The sequence below is a fragment of the Erpetoichthys calabaricus genome, chromosome 8 (assembly GCF_900747795.2).
Source record: "Erpetoichthys calabaricus chromosome 8, fErpCal1.3, whole genome shotgun sequence".
Classification (NCBI taxonomy): Eukaryota; Metazoa; Chordata; class Cladistia; order Polypteriformes; family Polypteridae; genus Erpetoichthys; species Erpetoichthys calabaricus.
The window spans coordinates 59,084,171-59,107,307 of NC_041401.2; the positions used below are offsets into that span (position 1 = coordinate 59,084,171).

Here is a 23,137-nt window from a genome sequence, read left to right on the forward strand (position 1 = left end):
GGTTAGCCAGATGGTGTAAAAACTGAGCCTGATACATTATAAAATATGTAATACCCCATGTCATTTTTAATCCATTACAGTTTCCAGTGTCTCTTTACAGTTTCCCACTCTCATGTTCAAGTTCAAGTTTACTGTTGTGAGTACATAATACAATTAAATTATTCCACTGGCCTATTTTAAAATAACTGAAGATCAAACAACAGCAGAGTAATGAATAATTAAATGAATAAATGAAAGTAATGAGTAAATAAAGTATAAAAAAAAAAACTGTGAATGAGAAAAGCCTAAGGGCGCATGGTTGACAGCTAGGAAGTTCAACTGACAAAATGTTATATCCTACTGGTAAGAAATGACACCTTGTTAAGAGCTACAATTTTGTAAGCTAATATGACCTCTTCAAGGAAAAACTGAGCAGTAGATGTAGATATGACTTCAAGGACTTTTTACGTATTGTTTTTTTCAAAACACTAGTATAAACATCCAAAAGCCCCAATAATGTAGAGAAATATAATGTCACAAACTATAAAGGGATCTGTGAATGAAGTTTACTGTTATATTTTATATATTTATTTTTAAACATATGTATCCTCATATATATTGACATCACAGAAAAATACTTCACATTCTCACCATGTTGCTGTTTACCTTAAGTTTCTTACTTTTCACAGTCTATAATATGATAAATTGCTCTCTGGTTGTCAGTTCTTATTTTCATGTATAAAAACTAAAGGAAAGGTTTTTGTTAGCCAGAGTGGTTTAAGAAGAATGAGATCTATTAGAAATAACAGAAATATACAAACATATTGTGGACTGACTTCAGAATATTTATTTGAAAGAATTCCTCAAAAGAGTAAAATTTAATCTTGGTGTTTATTGATTTGGTGGGTAGTATTTAACAAAAGAGCAGTATTTAAAAGATGACAGCACCATGACAATACCAATATCAAGTTTAGATATTTTAATCAGCATTTATATTTTTATTGCAGGTGTCTGTAGTAAACCATCCTCTGTGAATCATTGGGATATCTATTGTTTATTTATTAGGATTGTGCAGCTTTGGCACCTAAACACTAAACTAGAAAAACTATTCTCTACCACACTCTTAGTCACTATAAACAAATGACACAATTTCTACCTCTGCAGTACCGTCTACTGTACTGGTTCCCAAATTCAGTCCTGGGGACCCCCTATGGCTGCAAGTTTTTGTTTCAACCAACTTTGTTTTTAAATCAACTCCTAGCCTAATTAAGTGAGCTGTCATTTACCAGTTTCTATGTTTTGAAATTGAAGCAGAAATTACAAAACCAAGTTTGGTAGTTTTTTATTAAAATGTACTAAGCAGTTATAGGGGGAATATTTTTTTTTTCTTTTTAACAGTATTTAATCCATTTTTTACTAATTAGTGGGTCTGACCCTGAAGTAGTTGTTGCCTTTCAGTGTTATGTACCAGAGGGTCTGCTCTGCTTGTTTTTAACTGTCATTATTAGAATACAATGAAGGAAGTACACTACACAGAAAAAGGGCCAACTATTAGAAAAACAACAAAAGACAGTTAAGCATTTAAAGCTACAGTAAAAATAATATTTCTAAATGTCTTACAAATGTAAAAATCTATGTTTTTCTGAATGCAGACTAACAGAAGAGGAAAAAAAGACCAACTTATTAAATGAGATAAACTATTATCATTTATTATCACCGATTATAAATATGGTTGAAACAAAAACCTGCAGCCACACTGAGTTCCAGGACCAAGTATATGAACAACTGTTCTACCACATTTGTCTTTGTACTCATTTATGGTTTTATTCTACTAGTTTTACGGCCTATATTTAGTTATAACCGTCAAAAAACGTTCACTAGAAGATACCAGACTGCTCACAATGAATTCAGCTAATAAAAAGTTTGCATAGCTACTATTAAATTTAATGTTGATTTAAATCTTTTTTTTTAAAATTAACACTCTTTTAACTGAAATATCTAATGTTTGAAGTTCTGCTTTTTCAATTATGATAGACAATTAAAGTTGTATTTACAAATTTTACTATAATAGATAATTCCGCTAAATAAATTAAATAATAAACCATGCGCACGGGTCTGCAAACAACTTTTAAGAGGGAGGCAGGCACAACAATTAAAAAGTGTACAAGTACTGGAATCCTAGATCTTATGAGATCCACACCACTGTTTAAATCAATTGACCGGAGTATATGATGGCCAGGGAGTCTCTGGAAATTCCCTGGCTTGGATTAACTCACAGAATAGGGAAATAGTGAGTACAGATGGTGTTGCCTCAAACCACAGATGAGGGGTGTGAAGCGGAGCCAGCACCGTTAATGTGCATGCAATGGATAAGGCAGAGAAAAATATCATTGGAGCTGCATGGAACAGCGTGTTTCACATTGTATTAGCCTACCACAAACTGTAAGGAGAGAATGTAGACCTAACAAAATATCACAAAAATCACAACAAAATTAAAATCAATTACCATATTATTTTGCCTTTCAGTACATCCACCAAAGGACAGTATTAAAATACATAGAAAGTTGAACAAGGCTACCAGTTAGCCATGTTTTCATGTTAAACCACTCTTGGTTAAATTATCTTTTTTCTCCCATTTCTTGCTTGGATGATTACTAATTATTCACGTTGATGTAGTCCCAAATGCTTAAATTTCCATTTTTTGTTCAATGGGAAAAGTAGCACATTGTATTTACATAATCAAAATGATTCACAATAATGTTCCATTCCAATGCAGATGTACAAATTCACATAGCATTTAAAAGGTCATAGGAAATCATGTCATTTAAAGGGGCTCTATCCTTCTAGCCCAAAGCAGAACTTAAAGTTCAGGCTGTACATGTGTACATGCATAAAATGTATGCCAAAACATTGTGGGATTGAAGGGTCTGCCCAAGCCAATTGGAAACAAATTAGCAGAACCAGGAACAAAAATAAATTCTCAAACACCAAAGAGAAATATTTTTTAGATAAGAAATTGCATTAAGCCTTATAATGGAAAGTGCCAGAAAAATTGATTATGACAACTAAGCTGAGTTTGCTGATAAACATTTTACGAATGCATTAAATTATTGAGAAAAGGGTACTACAGTAATCCCTCCTCCATCGCGGGGGTTGCGTTCCAGAGCCACCCGCGAAATAGGAAAATCCGCGAAGTAGAAACCATATGTTTATATGGTTATTTTTATATTGTCATGCTTGGGTCACAGATTTGCGCAGAAACACAGGAGGTTGTAGAGAGACAGGAACGTTATTCAAACACTGCAAACAAACATTTGTCTCTTTTTCAAAAGTTTAAACTGTGCTCCTTGACAAGACAGAGATGACAGTTCTGTCTCACAATTAAAAGAATGCAAACATATCTTCCTTTTCAAAGGAGTGCAAAGCAAGCAGTCAAAAAAAAAATCAATAGGGCTTTTTGGCTTTTAAGTATGCGAAGCACCGCCGGTACAAAGCTGTTGAAGGCGGCAGCTCACACCCCCTCTGTCAGGAGCAGGAAGAGAGAGAGAGAGAGCCACAGAAAATCAATACGTGCCCTTTGAGCTTTTAAGTATGCGAAGCTCCGTGCAGCCTGTCCTTCAGGAAGCAGCTGCACACAGCCCCCCTGCTCACACCCCCCTACGTCAGCGCAAGAGAGAGAGAGAGAGAGAGAGGAAGAGAGAAAGTAAGCTGGATAGCTTCTCAGCCATCTGCCAATGAAATCAACTGGGCAAACCAACTGAGGAAGCATGCACCAGAAATTAAAAGACCTATTGTCCGCAGAAACCCGCGAAGCAGCGAAAAATCCGCGATATATATTTAAATATGCTTACATATAAAATCCGCGATGGAGTGAAGCCGCGAAAGGCGAAGCGCGATATAGCGAGGGATCACTGTACATAAAACAGCCACCATGTATGCTATTGAAGACTAGAATATTGAGAGTAACAGCTGGAAATGCCAACATATACTGTCAACTTTTAAATGTAACATCTGTACCACAAGTCTGTAGTGAAATACGGATACCAAAAGAAAACCAAAAAAACAAATAATTAATCATTTACCTGTGTAGCTGATTCGCTACCTGAAGACCAGTGAGGAGCAACTGCATGCAAGACAAAGCTACATTTCAGATTACATCCTTGGGTGCTTAACACACTTCCAGCAGCTACTGCTGAGTTCTGTGCCTCTCCATTAATCAGAGCTTGGAGCTCTGAACCAGCTGCCTCTAAAATTGCCTTTGAAACTGCACCACTGTTAAGGTTTAGGTTGCTAGGGATGGTGTTAACTATGACATCAGTCTGAAAAATAGTACAGGAGACAAATCAATAGTATTTAACAAAATCCAGAAAAATTAATTTGAAACAGCAAGGTCCTTGTCATTGTTCTGTTCACAAGGCTCCAAAATACAAAAAAATAAAAATGTAACTTATACTCTATTAATTAGAATCACTTTATATTGCAATGATCGACATCTCATTATGGGCAATTTTAAATATAAAGCATTTCAGTCCTCCCTGTTCAATCAGATTAGTATATAATCTTACAAACCTTTCAATTATCTTTGCTCTTCAGTGAAAATTCAACCCAATGTGCTCATCAAATTGGAGCAAGTGTACTTTTAAGATATTACTTAACCCAGCTCTCTCTAGAGAGAACATAAAATATTTGTAAAGGCAAAGTTTTGCCCATACAGCAGAATATTTTTGACACTTGTGAATTTTGTTGTGCTATCTGAAGTATTTTTACTGCAATGAACAGCCATCTAAAATATTTTAGGTGCCACCATTTTCACAGTGAGATGTTAACGGTCTTATTCTGCTGCGGGGCCTTTCCTTCTGATTGTACTTTGGGTATGGCACTGTGAAAGCCCTAGGTCTGTAATGCTTTGCCTATTAGTTTTTGTGTATTGTTCTATACTTGTCTGTGACTATAAATTGTATACTTCACATGCATGTATGCACAACTTGCTAATTAAACTTTATTTAAATTTTTGGCAAATTACATTATTGATAAGGTTTAGTTTGTTTAGTTTTCACTGGACTGGTGACTGTATGCTTATCCTGCTGTAAATGGGCATTAAAGAAACAGCATTTATTGAACAATGATAAAAAGAGTTAAACTGCCCATTGTATAAGTCATATCAAAGAGAAAACAAAAACATTTTCTAATGCAATGATAAGTTAACAAGTCAAGAATTTACACTGACTACAGACATACCAATTTCAGTTGTTTATTTCAGTTGATGCAGTATGAAAATCAGTCCAAAAATGCAAAATTCTGTTTTCATGGATTAATCAGTGACTTTTGTCATGATTTACCCCACTAGTATGTGTTTTAACAAAATGTTTAATCTAAAAGAAATCACATAAAAATTACTCTGATACTGCAAAAAGAACTTAACTGAGAAAAACATACGCTAGAGTCTGGAAAAAAGGATGTAAATATGACCAGCAAATTACAAGGTAAACTGAAACATGGGCAAGTGTATTTTAATATTTTCCAGAAAAAGATGAGTTTAAACTACTCATATTTAACAGTTTTAATGTCTAGCAATTTTGTCAGATATATGTAAAGCTTTGTGATAAAATATTTATATTTTGCCAGGGTGTTCAAACAATGTGACCTACTGACAAAGCGTCACACTGTTAACAATGGATGCTGATTGCTAGTAGTGACTTACTTCAGAGAAAAATGAAGGATGAACACTAAATAAAGACTGATACAGTACACCTAAATCAGAATGAAACAATGATGGTTTCATTTCATCCCATTGTGAAAATAAAAATAAAATATGCAATCAAAGGAACACTTACAGATGCATCCTGAATGTTTCCTTTCTCTAAGCGAATGGTCACACCTTCTTGTGTCTGAAATGAATCCATTCCCTTTTTCATCACCATCATACTTTTACAAGCAGCTTTCACCTGTGGGGCTTTTAAAGTCACTTTCTCATTGGCAAATATTCGCTGGACTGCTTCAGATATAGCTTGGACTGTTACGTCATCATTGTCAACCAGATTAACCTTCCTTAAGCTACTTCCTTCATGGGAATTTTTGTAGTATTCTCGAATAGAATTTACAATTGTCTCTGCACACAAGTCCATTGGGTAACCAAATATTTTTGAACTGATTGCTGGAATAGCAATAGATTTACAGCCAAGGTCCTCTGCAGACTTCAAAGTCTTCATTACCACATTCTTCAAAACAGGCTCGGATTCAGATTTACTGTGCCACCTTGGCCCTACAGCATGAAGCACATATTTACAAGGGAGATTACCTGCAGCTGTCTTTACTACATCACCTGGTTTCACCTTCCCATTCTTTTGTGTATATTTATCACACAGAACTTGAAGTTCAGGACCTGCAGCCTGTAGCAGTGCTGCTGCAAGGCCACCAATGTGTTTCAGATCTTCATTAGATGTGTTGACAACCACATCTGTTGGGAATGAGCACATATCAGCCTTATAAACTGCCACTTCTTGCCCACCTGAAAGCAGTACCTGGCAGAAAATCTGATCAGTCCTGTTCCACACTTCTGCTTCAAATTCACCATCCTGAAGCATCACTATACAACTAAATTTTTCTTTTGCAAAAGAACAATAGAATTCCTCTTGCATTTTACACATTTTTTTTGCTCCTGGTTTGTTAATCCTGTAGATATCAGCATAAAGAGTCTGGATTTCCTTTTCAAGTAACTGTTTAGTTTCTAAAACCTGTAGCCGTGGACCTTTTAAGGTAACTCCAGGCTGGCTCTTCAAAGTTGAAAATTCAATTTTCACATCGTTGCCCATCTTTTCTAAGAAATCATTTTTCCTTTCTTTCAGAAACTTCACCGTAGCAGCTGAATTAATGCATATTTTCTCACAGATAATAGTATTTGTGTTAATGAAGGCAGAAAGCTGCTCACATACAGTACTTACTGTTTCTTGAAAACCAGACACAACAATTTGAGCTTTCTGCGGAAATATGATCATCCTTTGCTGTGCGGAATTTATAGTCTTTTCTAAATGCTTTAACAACTGTAGCCACTCTTGCTTTTCTGTAACTTTGTGATCTCTTAACTCAATATAACAAACACCCAGGATTTTAGTCATTTGTTTCTCTGCTTCATCCAGATTTGTGTTTTTACAAACAGTGAGTGTTAACTCATTGTTTACATTCTTTTCAATTTCGTATATAGCATTGATCTGTTTAGAGGCAAATATTCTGCTTGATACATCTTCATTATCCACACTGGCAAGAAAACGAATCAGGTGGGAATCAAGTTTAATTTGCTTGCGTTTCAAATCTACTAATCCTTGTAAAAACTGACTTTTGACAGAGTACACCTCTTCTGCCAAACCTGTCAGTACAAGCCTTCCCTGGTCAGAATTATAAGTGAGTTTTAGCATTGGGTACTCCTTGATAGCATTATGCTCAAATCCAACACGCTTCAGTATAGAGTATATTGGGGAGGACACAGTGATCTCTTCTGAGATTGTTTTCTGGTCCCTTTCAATTTTTTTTGCAGTCCTATCATAAACATCCTTTACCTGCGGGTGCATAACATCCACGTCTTTTTGTGGCCCTACTATAACAACACGGCCCACATTTACAGATAGTAACATGTACACCCTATTTCCCACAACATTTTCCATTTCCTGTTTGGCTTCTATTAAAACAGATGGCACAAAATTAAATTCTGAAGATTTATACATAGAAAGAACATCTGAAAAAGCAAGTTGGGCCTCATTTTTCCATTCATTAATGTATTTCTTTAGTGGTTTTTGCTTCATTAAATCTTCAGTAGGTGTAATTGTCACAGCAGGATATGTTTCACTTAGCTCTGGCCAAGTCAAATGACAAAAATGTTGATTCATTTTGAAACTTATGTCTTTAATGTATTGTCCCTTTACTTTTAAAAGCTGCCAAATATAATAATTAATATTTATCAAAATTGGTTCAGGCATCTTCAATTGTGGCCCATCTTTTCCATACAAAGCTGTAGACATACAGTAGTAATAGGGATACACTTTAAATTCAGTTTCAAAGATTCTGTGTGTCTTCTTCAAAACAGTCTGAAACACTGCAAGAAAATGAGAAACCATTGTAAAATGTGTATTTCTATTCCTACATGAGATATGTAAAATTGTGACATTTTAATAAACAGTAAATTGGTACTTTTACATAATATACTATTCACTAATCTTATACTAACAGTATAAGATTTAAATACAAGTAACCTATCAGTATTATTGCTGCATCATTTGCGGTTCAGGCTTATCTACATTCTGCAACACGCATAATTTGCATATACACCTTTACATTTCATCTTCAACGTCAAATTTGGGATCAAATTTAGGTAATACAAAATTACCTAGTCTGACGCACTTATACTCTGCAAAGTATGTAAATCCAACATGAACTGTCATAATTGTTTCTGCACCATACGGCTCCTGATCAGATTAGTATTGGCAAGAATTTTGATGGAATGTTAGATACAGTGCTGTGAAAAAGTATTTGCCCAGAAAGCAAAGTATTTCTTTTGTCAAGAATTGCAGTCCATTATTAATTTTGCTAGGGCTTAATACTTTTTTCTGCATGACTTGCTAAATTTTTCTACGATTCTGAATCTCATAGAATTTTTAGTTTCTATTTTTAACTTTTTTTTTTAACTTGTTAATACTATTTTACTGTAATGTAATTTAAGTTGGCGTCATTGTGTGAGTTTCTAGATACAAATCAGAACCTTTTTGTTTTTGTTTAGTTTTCTTTCCTTAATAAATAAAATCATCACTTAAAAACTGCATTTTGTGTTTACTTGGGTTATCTTTCTCTAATATTTAAATATGTTTCATGATCTGAAACATTTAAGTGTGACAGACATGCAAAAAAAATAACAAATCAGGAAAGGGGCAAATACTTTTTCACAGCACTGTAAAACTCCAAATAAAGATAATGTGGTAGATTACACAGTGACATGAATTCAGGAATCCAAGAAGAGATGGGACTGAGAAGTTAAAAAACGCCACTAAATAATTGTAGGATGGGGCTGTACATACTGTAAATGTATTCCCACAGTGTGAAAGGCATTATCTTAGTTTAATTCATTTTATCCGAGTCATAATTCAGAAATTACAGTACATACTAAAACAGAAAACATGATTAATAAGGGTAAGCACCAAACTTAAAGTTAAAGATTATTTACATTGCAAGCTTTATAAATGTATCCACTCTTTGTACAGTACATTAAAAGAACTAACAAGGGTTAAAACTAGGGAAACAAACTAGTATATGACAAAGCCTATATGCCATCAAAAAGTCAAAGTATAGAATCTGAGCAAATATATGAACACCAAATGTTACTTGCAAAAACAAAAAGGTTCTGGTTTGTATCCAGAAACTCACACAATGACACCGACTTAAATAATACATTACAGTAAAACAGTATTAACCAATTAAAAAAAAAGTTAAAAATAGGAAACTAAAAATTGTATGAGATTCAAAATTGTAGAAAAATTCAGCAAGTCATGCAGAAAAAAGTATTAAGCCCTAGCAAAATTAATAATGGACTGCAATTCTTGACAATTACATGTCTTTGGAAAGTGCATATTTGCCTTTATCACATGAAAATGACAGGGTCTTGATAAATATAACTATTTGTAATAATGTAAATAAAGCCAGAACAAATATGCAAGTCTTCAAAGCAATCCAATGCCAGGGAATAAGGACTATACTATGTAACAGAGATTTCTAAGGTGAAAAGGTGGCCTGTCATTTGTCTTGTATCAAGCACAAGTGCTTAGGTAACAACTTCAACTTCAGGGCTCTGAAAAGTTAGGCAATACCACCCTGAGAAGAGGAGATGCTCTCATTAGCATCATCTGCTTTTTCAGACACAATTCAAAGACTCTTCAGCTGAACGAGTGATCTTGTTTCTGGCTCTGCCCCACCCCTATAAAGATCAAGAAGCTACAGGAAGTGAGTGTTCATTAAGGTTCCACAATGGAGGAAGATGGAGCTCCTACTCAGAAGCAACTGTCTTTTTGACAGCACAACACAGTTTTTTGCACCCAAGTGTTCATTTTCTTTTTTCAACAAAGAAACCTTATTAAACAGTGTCACCGGATGGTACCAAAACCCTTTTTTGATCCGCCTTGTCTTTGTTTGCACTTATTATAGCAAACTGATCTATAGTAATTTTACCAAGTGTGTAGATTTGTTAATGCTGACACACTCAGGCAGACAGGTTTAAAGAATTTATTTTTGCACTCCAGAACAGAAAAATAATTTGATGCAATACATACTGTTGTAAAGGCAAGACATACCTGGGGCATAGACATACTTGGACAGATACTTGGGGCCATAATTACAACACTTTGGACAAATACTCAGAAGGGACACCAACATGACTATGTCCTGGCAAGGACATCAGTTCTTTATTCAATGGAACGATTTCCAAAAATAACTATTCCAGAAAATCATATCTATCAGCAGGAAAGCTTGTGCAAAGTGGTCGACTTTATTATATTTATTATGGAGGATTGTACAGGACTGATAACCCCTCTTTTATTGTGCCCTGTGAGTTTGAGATTATATGGCCAACAAAGGGAGCATTAAGCTCAGGCATTCTTCAGGGCCATCCCTATTCGTGGAAATGGTTTGCAGCTTTGACCCAAAGGTGATACCAAAATAAGTTTAAATGCTTTTACAGTTCTGTTTTTTTAGCTTGGATTTAGGAGCAAAGTGGAATACAAGGCCTCACTCGGGAGGAACACTAATTAGTGGAGAAGAAAATGAATGTGAGAAGGAGTTCTTTGGTGGTGTCATGTATAGCTGGAAATGGACCATCCAATTCACGGAGAGGGAGAAAGCTATGTAAGGACACCAGCTATTTAGGTAGGCCCGGAGGAGAGCTAGTCTTTGTTATTTTTGGCATCATTTTTACTATTTCTCCTATATTCCTACATTGTGTAGTTTGGGTTAATAAACAATCTTTCCTTATTCTACCTGTTCATAGGTGTTTCAAGGGCACCCACTTAAAGTTCACACTGTGCAATTAATACTGCTCTACGGTGTCACAGCAAAGACCTTAAGAATAGAAATAAGGGGAAGGTGCATACGTTGATGAGCTTGGCACAGAAAAATATAAACAGCACACATTATTAAAATGAACAAAAATAATTGTCTATTTAACCCCAAATTTAAATATTTAAATACATACCATTATGGTTGACAAAAGTGATAACAGCATTCCCTTCCGTGAGTGACAGGTCCTGGATGGTACCATATCGTTCAAAATATAGATAAAGACAGTTATCATTGGCAGTGGATGGCAAATTCTCAATTATTATACTCTTAGTAACATCTAGACATCTTGCGTGCATTCCATTTTGCTTGAATGTGCGGTTGTTAATGCATCTGGCAAGAAAATTCTCCGCATCTAAGAAAAAAATAAAAAACTTTGAACTTGGAAAATGGAGGGAAAACTGACAGGAACAGGTCTGGCAGACCTAATGCCATCACATAGTTAGAAGTCAAGTTTCTGAGTTTTGTTCAACGGTTTAGGAAAATATACTCACTGACACCTTGGCTTTCTTTGTTATTTCTATAAAGGGAAGAGCAACACTTTTACGGGCCATATAACGATCTCTCTCTCTTCTTGACCACCTTTTTCACACTATTATTATAGTGATATACAGTAGAACATTGTCCAAATAATGCTTCAGTGGGTGTAGCAACACATTTTGTTCCAGTACTGCTTTAATACAGACATTAGGTTTGTAAGTAATCAATAATGGTGGGGACAACTTCCATTACTGCAGAAAAGCTGTTGTCATCTCACTAATCGTTGCCTGAAGAAGGCAGTATTGCATAACACTGAAAAATGATTTTTTCAGTTTTTGATAACCCAAACATTTTTAAGCCTCTGGCAGGTTACCGCTTACCTTTGCACCATTTCAGGTTATGTGCTGGATTTGAACTATTTAAATTTCAGTAAAAACTACAATAATTTGACTGTTAAACTTTTGCCCCGTAGTGTGGGTTATCAGAGCAGTGTTCCAAACTATGGGTTGCCACATGACTGTATAGTACATTTAGTCAAGGTTGTCTAAACACAAATTCTGAAGTGAGTGGCATTGCAAATTCAGTCATATACTGCCCTCAGTTTGCCATACTATTTATTGTGGCAGTATGCAATTGGAGACATATCCTATAAACAAAACTACTGGTGCATCAAAAAGAGCTTTCCTTTTTATGGCATGAAAACATAATTAATATCCATATTACTAACCGAGAATACACCGGATATGGTCGCAGGGACACGGCGATGGGAACATGAGATGTTCTGCGCAGGCGCGCATTCCATAAACCGCAAGCGAAGTCGTATCCACCGCGAACGAAGGAGTCACGGCCCAAGAACGAAAGAGCTCAACTAACGTGAATGAGAAATGAAGCAACAACGCGCCCATAGCTACCACTAACGACACAACCACACAGAAAAGAGGATTCTGCGCTGCACCCCAGAGTCAAACATGAGAGGCTACTGAGGCCCCACAGGTCCACAAAGATAGTATGAAAGGCGCAGGCGTCACCGCCATATTGTGAGTGGCACTACTGCGGAGTGAAGGCGCAGGCGTCACCACCATATTGTGAGTGGCACTACTGCAGAGTGAAGTTAGGAATAATGTGCTGCTTGGGATTGTACAAACCGCTGAACACTTTACACCAAATTCAAACACAATACAGCTCAACGATACAAACATGAGCCCACCTGGATAAGATCAATGAACGCAGGCTCCTACAACGCGCGTCTGAAACTGCGGAAGCAAAGCAGGCACGGGTTCAAAACGAACAACCTCGACTGACGGATATACAAACACGAGCCCGCCTGGATAAAATCAATGAACGCAGGCGCCTACAACGCGCGTCTGAAATGCCGCGGGCAAAGCGGGCACGGCTCCAAAACGAACGAGCTCGACTAATGTATTTCAGGATACCCAACGCCGGGGGTAGGCGAGCGAAGCCCCCTTCTTTATAATGATACCATCTTGTGAAACACTCAAACTGCGATAACTGACAGCAAAGACATGTACAAGAAAGGATTAGAGAGGAGGAAATCACACTGACAGACTTGTTAGGGAAGGGACTGCGGCGCTAGTTAGAAATCCTGGGAAAAAAAAAAAAGGACTGGTAAGGCACAACGATATGACAATTTTCAGGGTGTTCTGGGGGGACTGATTTAATATGCTGATTGTATATACAGTTATGTCCATAAGTATTTGGACAGTGCTGTGATGTGAGATTTTGCATACAAGTTGATAAATACTTTGTATGTCTTTATTTGTAACTTAGACAAAGCAATGTAATATTAGTGTTACATTATTGATAATAACAGCAATGGTTTGATGGTTTAAGAACCCCTTCCCCCCTTTAGCACTGAGTCTCTTTGTAATTTTACGACAGTTGGGGCAAGTGCCTCAAACCAGTTTAGCAAGTGTTTCTCTGCTGAAGTGTGTCTCAACCCCCCGCAGGAAAGCCAGGCTGCCTAACTGGTTTGGAGGGTAGGTGTGAAGGTGTTCTATGCCCCCATTGGTCTGAAGTATGGCTGTTTGGAACTGGCTTGTATCAGAAGCTTTTAAGTACCATGACATCCTATTGACTCTAGGGGTTGGACAAAAAATCTATAAATTTGCTTGCTTACCTCACACTCTCTCTCTTACCAAACTGCTGAATGACCATCTCACACCATGAACTGAAAAGAACACAATGAAGAGCACAGCTCGGCAGCCATATTGAGAGAGGCATGTGGCCTGTTCTGAAGAAAACTGACCACAAATGATGCCTTAACTAGAGACATTTTTAAGTAACTAACAAGTCTGTGTGCCGCCCGAGACTACACATCACCATTTAATCAGCTTGTATGGTTGCCAATATTCAAATGTAATTTGTATATTGTTATTATTTATGAATATTATCAATAATACATTGTTTAAATTGTAACTTAGCTCCTGCTTGTCTTTTACTTCACCTAATTGCCCGAGGTTATAAATATAGAAGGGAAGGTGGGGAGAAGTTATATGGTACAGTACCTTAGAAACAGTGGCAAGTCTGTTAGATTTGAGGCGTTCTGACAGTTCTAGGGGAAAGTACAGTAAAATATTACTCTACCAAGACAAAACAGACAGTGACACAGTTTTCATAATTTTGGCTCTGTACACCACCACAATGGATTTGAAATAAAGCATTCATTATGTGACTGAAGTGTAGACTTTCTGCTTTCATTTAAGGGGGTTTACCAAAAATATTGTATGAGCCGTTTAGGAATGACAACCATTTTTCTGCATAGCACCCACACTTTGAGGGGCTCAAAAGTACTCGAACAATTGACTAACAAGCTGTTCCACAGCCAGGTGAGAACAATTCCCTCATTATTTCATTAACTATTTTACAGGTAAAAAGTCAGGAATTGATTCCAAGTCTGGAATTTTAATTTGGAACCTGTGACTATGAACTCTCAATATGAGGTCCAAAAAGCTGTCCATGCAAGTGAAAACAGTCCAACATTAGGCTGAGAAAGCAAAACAAACCCTTTAGAGCAGGGGTGGGCAAACCTTTTGGCTCAGGGGCCACACTGACTTTTAAAATTTGACAGACGGGTCGGGCCAGCACTAGATGCATACATATCAAACATAAAAAAGGCATTTACAGTGTTAATATTTACATTCTAGTGGGAACAGTGTTGTTGATCACCCTTTTTTGCCAGTGCATCAAAGTCTGGTGTGAAGTTTTGTTGTGGCCAATTCTCAGAACAGATCTGAGGTGTTCATCACTCAGCTGGGATCTGTGGGGTGCATTTTGGTGTTCATCACACTAAAAGTCTGTTCACACACATTTGTAGAGCCAAACACCACCAGCATCCTCTGTGCCATCTTGGATGTTTGGAAATTTGGCTGCGCTTAATAAAGCATAAAATTCATCCAGTTTAAGACAGTTGAACTTCTGCTTTAAGACGGTGTCACATTGGAGATCAATCAGTTCCAACTGCAACTCCTGTGGCGCCGTTTCAGGGTCCTGTGTGAAGGGACATGACACCAGCTGAAGTGACTTGTAAATTTTTCCAAAATCAGAGCACCGACGGCAGAATTCTCCATGCAGGTCGTCCAGTGATTTCCTGTATTTTTTCACAAGTCGAGGGGCCTCTTTCAGCGTAGCTAGTATGGGGAAATGAGCAAATGAGTTGTTTGACATCTGCTTTGAGAATAAAGCTAGCTTGGTTATGAAGGCTCTGACGTTTGTGTACATTTCATGCACAAACTGGTCTTTCCCTTGTAGCTTCATGTTCAGCTCATTCATGTGTGTCAGTATGTCCACAGCAAAAGCTAAATCACAAAGGCAATCTGTGTCACTCAGCTCAGGAAAATCATCAGCTTTCTTAAGTAGCCCCAAAAATGAGAATCTCCTGTTTGAGAATAAAGTTAACAAGTTTTACAACTGGCTTCACTACGTAGTCAAGCTGCAATACGGATTTACACAGTGCTTCCTGGTTGATTAGGCAGTGTAAGAAAATTACCTCCTGCTCAGAGTTGTCCTTCACCCTCTCCTGGATTCTTTTGAGCAACCCGACATTTTTTCCAGTCAGATTTGGCGATCCATCTGTGGTAATGTTGGCAAGCGTACTCCAAGGTAGCCTGTGCCTTTTGAAGACCCCCGACACACTGTCGTCATACGAGTCCTCTCCCTGGGTTTTCCTCTTTAGGGGTTCCATGGCCAAAAACTCCTCCGTTATCTCAAAATTGTCATTAATCCCTCTGATAATAATTAAAAGCTGAGCGGTGACCTTTATGTCATTACTTTCATCCAGTGCCAAGGAATATAATGTAAATGACTCCGCTTTTTTTGTTTAGCTTGCTAGCTAAGTCTTCGTCAATTAGCTCAACACGGTGAGTCACTGTCCTGCATGATAAGCTAATTTTTTCAAATTTGTTCTTGCTCTCAGGACACAGGATACCTGCTGTCTCTACCATGCACTCTTTGAGAAACTCCCCTTCAGAGAAAGGCTTGCTGGTCTTTGCTAATTTGAATGCCAGCACATAACTTGCCTTTGTGCTTGATTCTTGGATGGCAGTTTGTCGGATAAAGATGTTTTGCTTAGCCTGCAAACTAGCTGCCAACCTCTGAGCGGTAGCCGTCCGTTCTTGCATTGACTGGTTGTTAGCGTAATTAGCTTGCTTGGTGGAAAAGTGATGGCTCATGTATTCCTTTATAACCACAACGGTTTCTTGGCAAATAAGACATACAGCCTTTGACCGGACAGTGAAAAAGTAGTTAGTTGTCCATTCTTTATTAAACACTCGGCACTCACTGTCGACTTTTCTTTTCTTTGGCCCACTCATTGTTGCAGATGGGTTCAGAGCAGTAGCAGAGTAAAAACAGAGAGTAGCCCGGGCTCTGCAAAATCAAGTCAATGTATCACTGTGCCTAATGCACCACCTGGTGGAATGCCCGGCATTACAGGACAAGGTCAAATGAATGCAGTCAGAATTATGATATGATTTGATTTGGGCAATTCTGTACCAATCTTCGGCGGGCCGGATTAAAAAGACCAACGGGCCATAGTTTGCCCACCCCTGCTTTAGAGACCAGCAGTGGTCAAGCCAACCATTTCGTACATTTTTAAAAAGAATGAATAAATACACTGGTGAATTTAGCAACACTGGAAGGTCTGGAAAAACCACAGAAGATAGTTACGCTGGATGATTGCAGAATTCTGTCCTTAGTAAACCTTAAGCATAATAGGTACACATCAGACTTTGGCATAAGTCATTTTTTAAAATCCTTGTACAGTTCTGGAAAAGTATTCTTTGGAACCAGAATGCTGGAAAGAAAAGTATGGAAAAGAAAAACTGCTTATCATACATCATATGTAAAACATGGTACAGTGGAACCTCTAGATACGAGTTTAATTCGTTCCAGCACTGAGCTTGTATAGCGAATTTCTCGTATCTAGAACAAACTTCCCCATTGAAAATAATGGAAATCCAGTTAATCCGTTCCGCACCCCAAATATATTAACATAAAAATCAATTTTCCTAACAAATAACACTGATAAATTATATATACTGTAGTCTACCTTTAATAAATAACACTGGTAAATAATATAACTGATTTAATATTAAAAGAATCAAAACAGGTGTCCAAAGTGCAGTAGAGCATTCAATAAATGTTTAAATAAATAATCCTTAAAACAGTTGTGAAGTGGAGGTTTAAAATACACAAGAATAACAATCCTTTAACACGAGGTTAAAACGTCAAAAGGATGCAGTCTTTAAAAAACAGACGACAATCCCCGGTGCTGCTTCTCTGTTAGCGTCTCACCTGCGGGCTCTGCAACAGGCGAGACACTCTTAATGCAGCTGACCTTCTCTACACCGTCCTGCTTCAGCTGTTTGGCTCGCCTGTTCAGCTCACTGTTCAGCTACACGCGAGCCTGCCCGCCCGCCCGCCTGCCCTCTCTCTCTCTCTCTCTCTCCTCTCCTCTCCTCTCCTCTCCCCCTTAACCGGCTCGCGCTTCTCTATATATGCGGGGAGGACATGGCAGCTGCAGCCCATCAGCCACAGGAACAATCATGGATGTGGGCAGTTTCCCACCTGTGCACTTAAGTGAGAAACGCAGACACCGCAGATCGCGGCTCGCAACTGCTACCACGCCCCCTCGCTAAGCCGCGAGCTATACCCACAGCCTGGCTCGTGGCTCGTTACGCGAGCCAATGCTCGCATTTAGAACAGAAATTTTCGCTCATACTTTCCTCGTATTTTGAATTTCTCGTATACAGAGGTGATCGTATCTCGAGGTTCCACTGTATTGGCAATTTTATGGCAAGATTGTGCATGGCTGCAAATGGAAGTCAGTCACTAGTGTTTATTGATAATATGACTGCTGGCAGAAGTAGCAGGATGAATTCTTAAGTGTAAAGCACTACAGTAATCCCTCGCTATATCGCGCTTCGCCTTTCGCGGCTTCACTCCATTGCGGATTTTATATGTAAGCATATTTAAATATATATCGCGGATTTTTCGCTGCTTCGCGGGTTTCTGCGGACAATGGGTCTTTTAATTTCTGGTACATGCTTCCTCAGTTGATTTCATACAAGGGACGCTATTGGCAGATGGCTGAGAAGCTACCCAGCTTACTTTTCTCTGTCTCTCTTGCACTGACTTTCTCTGATCCTGACGGAGGGGGTGTGAGCAGGGGGGCTGTTCGCACACCTAGACGATACGGACGCTCGTCTAAAAATGCTGAAAGATTATCTTCACGTTGCTATCTTTTGTGCAGCTGCTTCCTGAAACGACATGCAGCATGGTGCTTCGCATACTTAAAAGCTCGAAGCGCACGTATTGATTTTTGATTGAAAAACAAACTCTGTCTCTCTCTCTGTCTGCTCCTGATGGAGGGGGTGTGAGCTGCCGCCTTCAACAGCTTTGTGCCGCGGTGCTTCGCATACTTAAAAGCAGCCCTATTGATTTGTTTGCTTTTCTCTCCATCTCTGTGACAGCCTGTGCTCCTGACACGCACTCCTTTGAAGAGGAAGATATGTTTGCATTCTTTTAATTGTGAGACGAACTGTCATCTCTGTCTTGTCATGGAGCACAGTTTAAACTTTTGAAAAAGAGACAAATGTTTGTTTGCAGTGTTTGTATAACGTTCCTGTCTCTCTACAACCTCCTGTGTTTCTGCGCAAATCTGTGACCCAAGCATGACAATATAAAAATAACTATATAAACATATGGTTTCTACTTCGCGGATTTTCTTATTTCGCGGGTGGCTCTGGAACGCAACCCCCGCGATGGAGGAGGGATTACTGTATACCGTTTGCTCAGATACAGCCAAATACTATAGTACAGATGGACAATGAGCCAAAACATACTATGAAAGTAAACCAAGTGCGTATTCTTCAATGGCCAAGTTAATCAACTGAGCTCAACCCAACTGAACATGCACTTAATTTACTGAAGACAAAACTGATGGCAGAGAGTCCAACGAACAATATGCAACTGAAGAGGGCTACAGTAAAGGCCTGGCAAAGTATCACCAGGGTGTAAACCTGGAGCTTGGAAATGGTCATGTGTTCCAGACTTCAGGCAGTCATTGACTATAAAGGATTTTCAACCATATATTGAAAATTATCATTACATTTATTATTATGTTAGTTTGTCCAAATACTTTTGAGCCCCGAGGGTCAGTGGGAGCTATGCAGAAAAATGGATGTCAATTTCTAAATAATTCATACAATATATTTGGTAAAATCCTTAAATTAAAGCTGCAAGTCAATACTTCAATCACATAATGATTGCTTTATTTCAAATCAAATGTAGTGGTGACAAGAACCAAAATTATGAAATGTGTGTCACTGTCCAAACACATACGGACCTGTATAGTGTCATGGCAATGTTACATGCTAAATGGTAACACTTTACTTTAGATACTGCAAAAAGGCATCCATAGCTCATTTACTCCTATGTAACAAGGGTTACATAAAAGTAACAAAAGGCTTCTTTTGGTCTTCATAACACTTCTAAAACATCAGTAGATAGAATACTTATCTCTGCAGTGTGATATACAGACATGATGGTAAAATTACTTGTTAATATGAAGGATTCACAGGACTTATGCTAAATATGCAATATGAAGAGTAATATGTCTTCAGTTAAGCCACCATAGACCACTCCAAAGTGAAGTTTTGTTACTAGGTCAAATTGCGGAGATAATAAACACTGATGCTTTACAAGTGTTATGAAGACCCAAAAACTGTATGGTAATGTCTTCTTACATAGTAATGAATGAGTAATAGATTCATTTTTTATGTACCTGAACTAAAGTGTTACCATTAGTTACCAAGAATATTTTGTGAAAAGTTTAATGGGCCTCAGCAAGGACAAACCCCTTCTCTTAACAGTATTTAAAAGTAGTTTTGATACATTTCAACCTATCAATAGAGTGAAGGACATGTTTGTTAGAGCTGTAAAAATGCCACAGAACAATAAAGGGTAAGACAAGTGATATAGTGGAGCTTTCAGTGTGCAGCACAATGTCAGTCAGTAGGATTAAACTTTTTAATCAGAACTGTTAGCCAAATTTGTATTCCTATCCCCCATATAAAATACATATATAATTTTTAAGAAAAACTTAGCTACATGATTCAACCATTTGTAACCAGCTGATTGAATTGTTAAATGAAAACCAAGATATGCTGAACAACCTGTAAAACATGTTATTAATGGTAGAGCTTGACTGAAAAATGTTATTTAAGAAAAATAATGTTATTTAAGACAAGGTAAATAAGCATCATTAACTGTTTTTTTAACTCTTTTATTTGTGAACTGTGACTTACCAGTTCTGTTATTAAAAGATACTACAGCGTTCCCCAAGGCAACAAATTCAATACTGAAGTCTCCTTTTTCTAATGATAAACCAGAAATATTTTCCACCAGCATTTCCAGCAGCTCTGTTGATTTGTTTGTTGGAATATTTTCCACGAAAATCAAAGTGCTCTGTGGGATTTCTTCATCTTCATCTTTTTTAAATTTCTTCAGAAAAGGACTAGCTTCTTGCACAACATTATTCTCTTCATCCACACATTTTGCATCTAGGGCTGGAAAAAAGGACATTTAGATGAGAATGACATGAGAGAGTTGAAACTTTACTGTTTTCTGAGTCAAAGATTTAAATCCTAGAATGTTCAACCAGTGTCAACACGGGTTATTCATGAGGTACTCTGGTTTTCTCCCACACTCCAAAGAAGGGCAGGTTAAGCTAACTGAAAACTCCAGCATGGTCCTCTGAAAGTGTTGGTGTTTGAGTGAGAGTACTGATTCAACATAATGGTGGCTTGTCTATGGCAGATTCCTGCTTGCACCTGACACTGTTGGGGTACAATGCAAAAAAAAAAACATGTTCAAAAAGTGAAGAGACAGTTGAAGCATACACAATATACTATGAATAAAGCTCACGAATTAATTGAGTTACTGGGTGTATATGCTATACTGTAGATTGGCCATCATTTATAATGATGTAGGATTTTTTTTATACTTTGAATAAAGCTCATGAATTAATTGAGTTACTGGATGTATATGCTATATTGTAGATTGGCCATCATTTATAATGATGTAGGATTTTTTTTTTTAACTCCTGCCTCTGCATGAACTATTGACAATGAATTCACTAATTTTGCACAGAAACCTGATTGTGTCTACACATTGTCACTCACGTGCGCATAGGATGCAGTTAAAGGGCTTAACCGAGGTCAAGATGCCGAGCTGGGGGTTGATGAAGTACACTAATGTCTTTTCTCACTCTTCCACAGAGCATTAGAATGGAAACCCAGTTAAACCAGGATCAACTTCCATATACCCGGCCAGACCACGCCCTCTTTTGACCTCACTTCCGCCAATTCCCTAACGGCCCCTCCTCTTCCTGCCTACTGCTTATAAAAGCCAACTACCTCACCTTTCCTTTTTAGGCCTGCTTGGGACTCAGTCTGTTGAGTCTTCACAATATACGGGGTGGATCCCCAAACCTTTATCTGTTTGTGTTTTCCCTTCTTACAACATGCAAAATAAAACTAAAAGCTACTAAACAAAAGAGCGTACATGCTTTGCAGTTAGCTCAGAGCAACATCATTAAATAACAAAAGGAAGGATTTCTATATTTTGTTCAAAATCAAAAGTGTTTTTTTCATATTGCCAAATTCCAAGATTTGAGGGTTCTGAAATATTCTGAAACTTGTTGAAGCCTTTAATTTTCTCCCTACACTGGATTTAAAGAAGTAAAAAACAAAACAAGTGCTACTCTGGGGTGAAGGTGAATATTTTTGGCCTACTATGTTTAAATACTAAAATGATATTTGAAGTTACTTGAAACGTTCATGTTAATGTTTGATTTTTGCTCCCTTTTCACCAGATATTACACTTAACCTTTTTATCAATGTCTGTAGTAGCATACAGTCCAAGGCTGCTGTGCCATACCTAAAAAAAATGTTCCAATTTAAAACATTGTAGAAATACAGAATTTTGAATCATTATGAAGTACCTAGCTCACTAGTATTTTGACACAAAGAACAAGCTTGGTATTCCCCTTTTTCTTCCCTTTTATTTGCATTATGGGTAGAAGATCAGGTTTCCTGTGATTGCATATAGAGAAATGTAATTACACACTCTCTATGATTTATATATATTCACATACAGAATAAATATTCAAAAAGTGTGAGAAACACATCAGCCCCAACAATGTACAGTAATCCCTCCTCCATCGCGGGGGTTGCGTTCCAGAGCCACCCGCGAAATAGGAAAATCCGCGAAGTAGAAACCATATGTTTATATGGTTATTTTTAGAATGTCATGCTTGGGTCACAGATTTGCGCAGAAACACAGGAGGTTGTAGAGAGACAGGAACGTTATTCAAACACTGCAAACAAACATTTGTCTCTTTTTCAAAAGTTTAAACTGTGCTCCATGACAAGACAGAGATGACAGTTCTGTCTCACAATTAAAAGAATGCAAACATATCTTCCTTTTCAAAGGAGTGCAAAGCAAGCAGTCAAAAAAAAAATCAATAGGGCTTTTTGGCTTTTAAGTATGCGAAGCACCGCCGGTACAAAGCTGTTGAAGGCGGCAGCTCACACCCCCTCTGTCAGGAGCAGACAGAGAGAGAGAGAGAGCCACAGAAAAACAAAGTCAAAAATCAATACGTGCCCTTTGAGCTTTTAAGTATGCGAAGCAACGTGCAGCATGTCCTTCAGGAAACAGCTGCACACAGCCCCCCTGCTCACACCCCCCTACGTCAGCAGAGAGAGAGAGAGAGAAAGTAAGCTGGGTAGCTTCTCAGCCATCTGCCAATAGCGTCCCTTGTATGAAATCAACTGGGCAAACCAACTGAGGAAGCATGTACCAGAAATTAAAAGACCTATTGTCCGCAGAAACCCGCAAAGCAGCGAAAAATCCGCGATATATATTTAAATATGCTTACATATAAAATCCGCGATGGAGTGAAGCCACGAAAGGCGAAGCGCGATATAGCGAGGGATCACTGTATATGTATTACTTTTACCCTGTACTTGTAAGTCACTTTGAGCATTGTTGTCTGCCAAATAAATTCATT

The 23,137-nt window shown here is 37.9% G+C and overlaps 1 protein-coding gene across 2 annotated transcripts in view; it reads right to left on the reverse strand.

Moving 5' to 3' along the window:
• The window catches only part of LOC114655513 (protein mono-ADP-ribosyltransferase PARP14-like), an 83,200-nt gene that overhangs the window by 34,808 nt on the left and 25,255 nt on the right, over positions 1 to 23,137 (reverse strand). Inside the window, exons 4-7 of one of the 2 annotated variants that reach the window (XM_028806571.2) lie at positions 20,373 to 20,627; positions 11,204 to 11,422; positions 5,814 to 8,065; positions 4,062 to 4,298 (exon numbers count right to left, since the gene is read on the reverse strand). In XM_028806571.2, the coding sequence (XP_028662404.2) occupies positions 4,062 to 4,298; positions 5,814 to 8,065; positions 11,204 to 11,422; positions 20,373 to 20,627 (2,963 nt within the window). Of the gene's footprint in view, positions 1 to 4,061; positions 4,299 to 5,813; positions 8,066 to 11,203; positions 11,423 to 20,372; positions 20,634 to 23,137 lie in introns of both variants that reach the window. The other variant, XM_028806570.2, reaches the window with a different exon arrangement.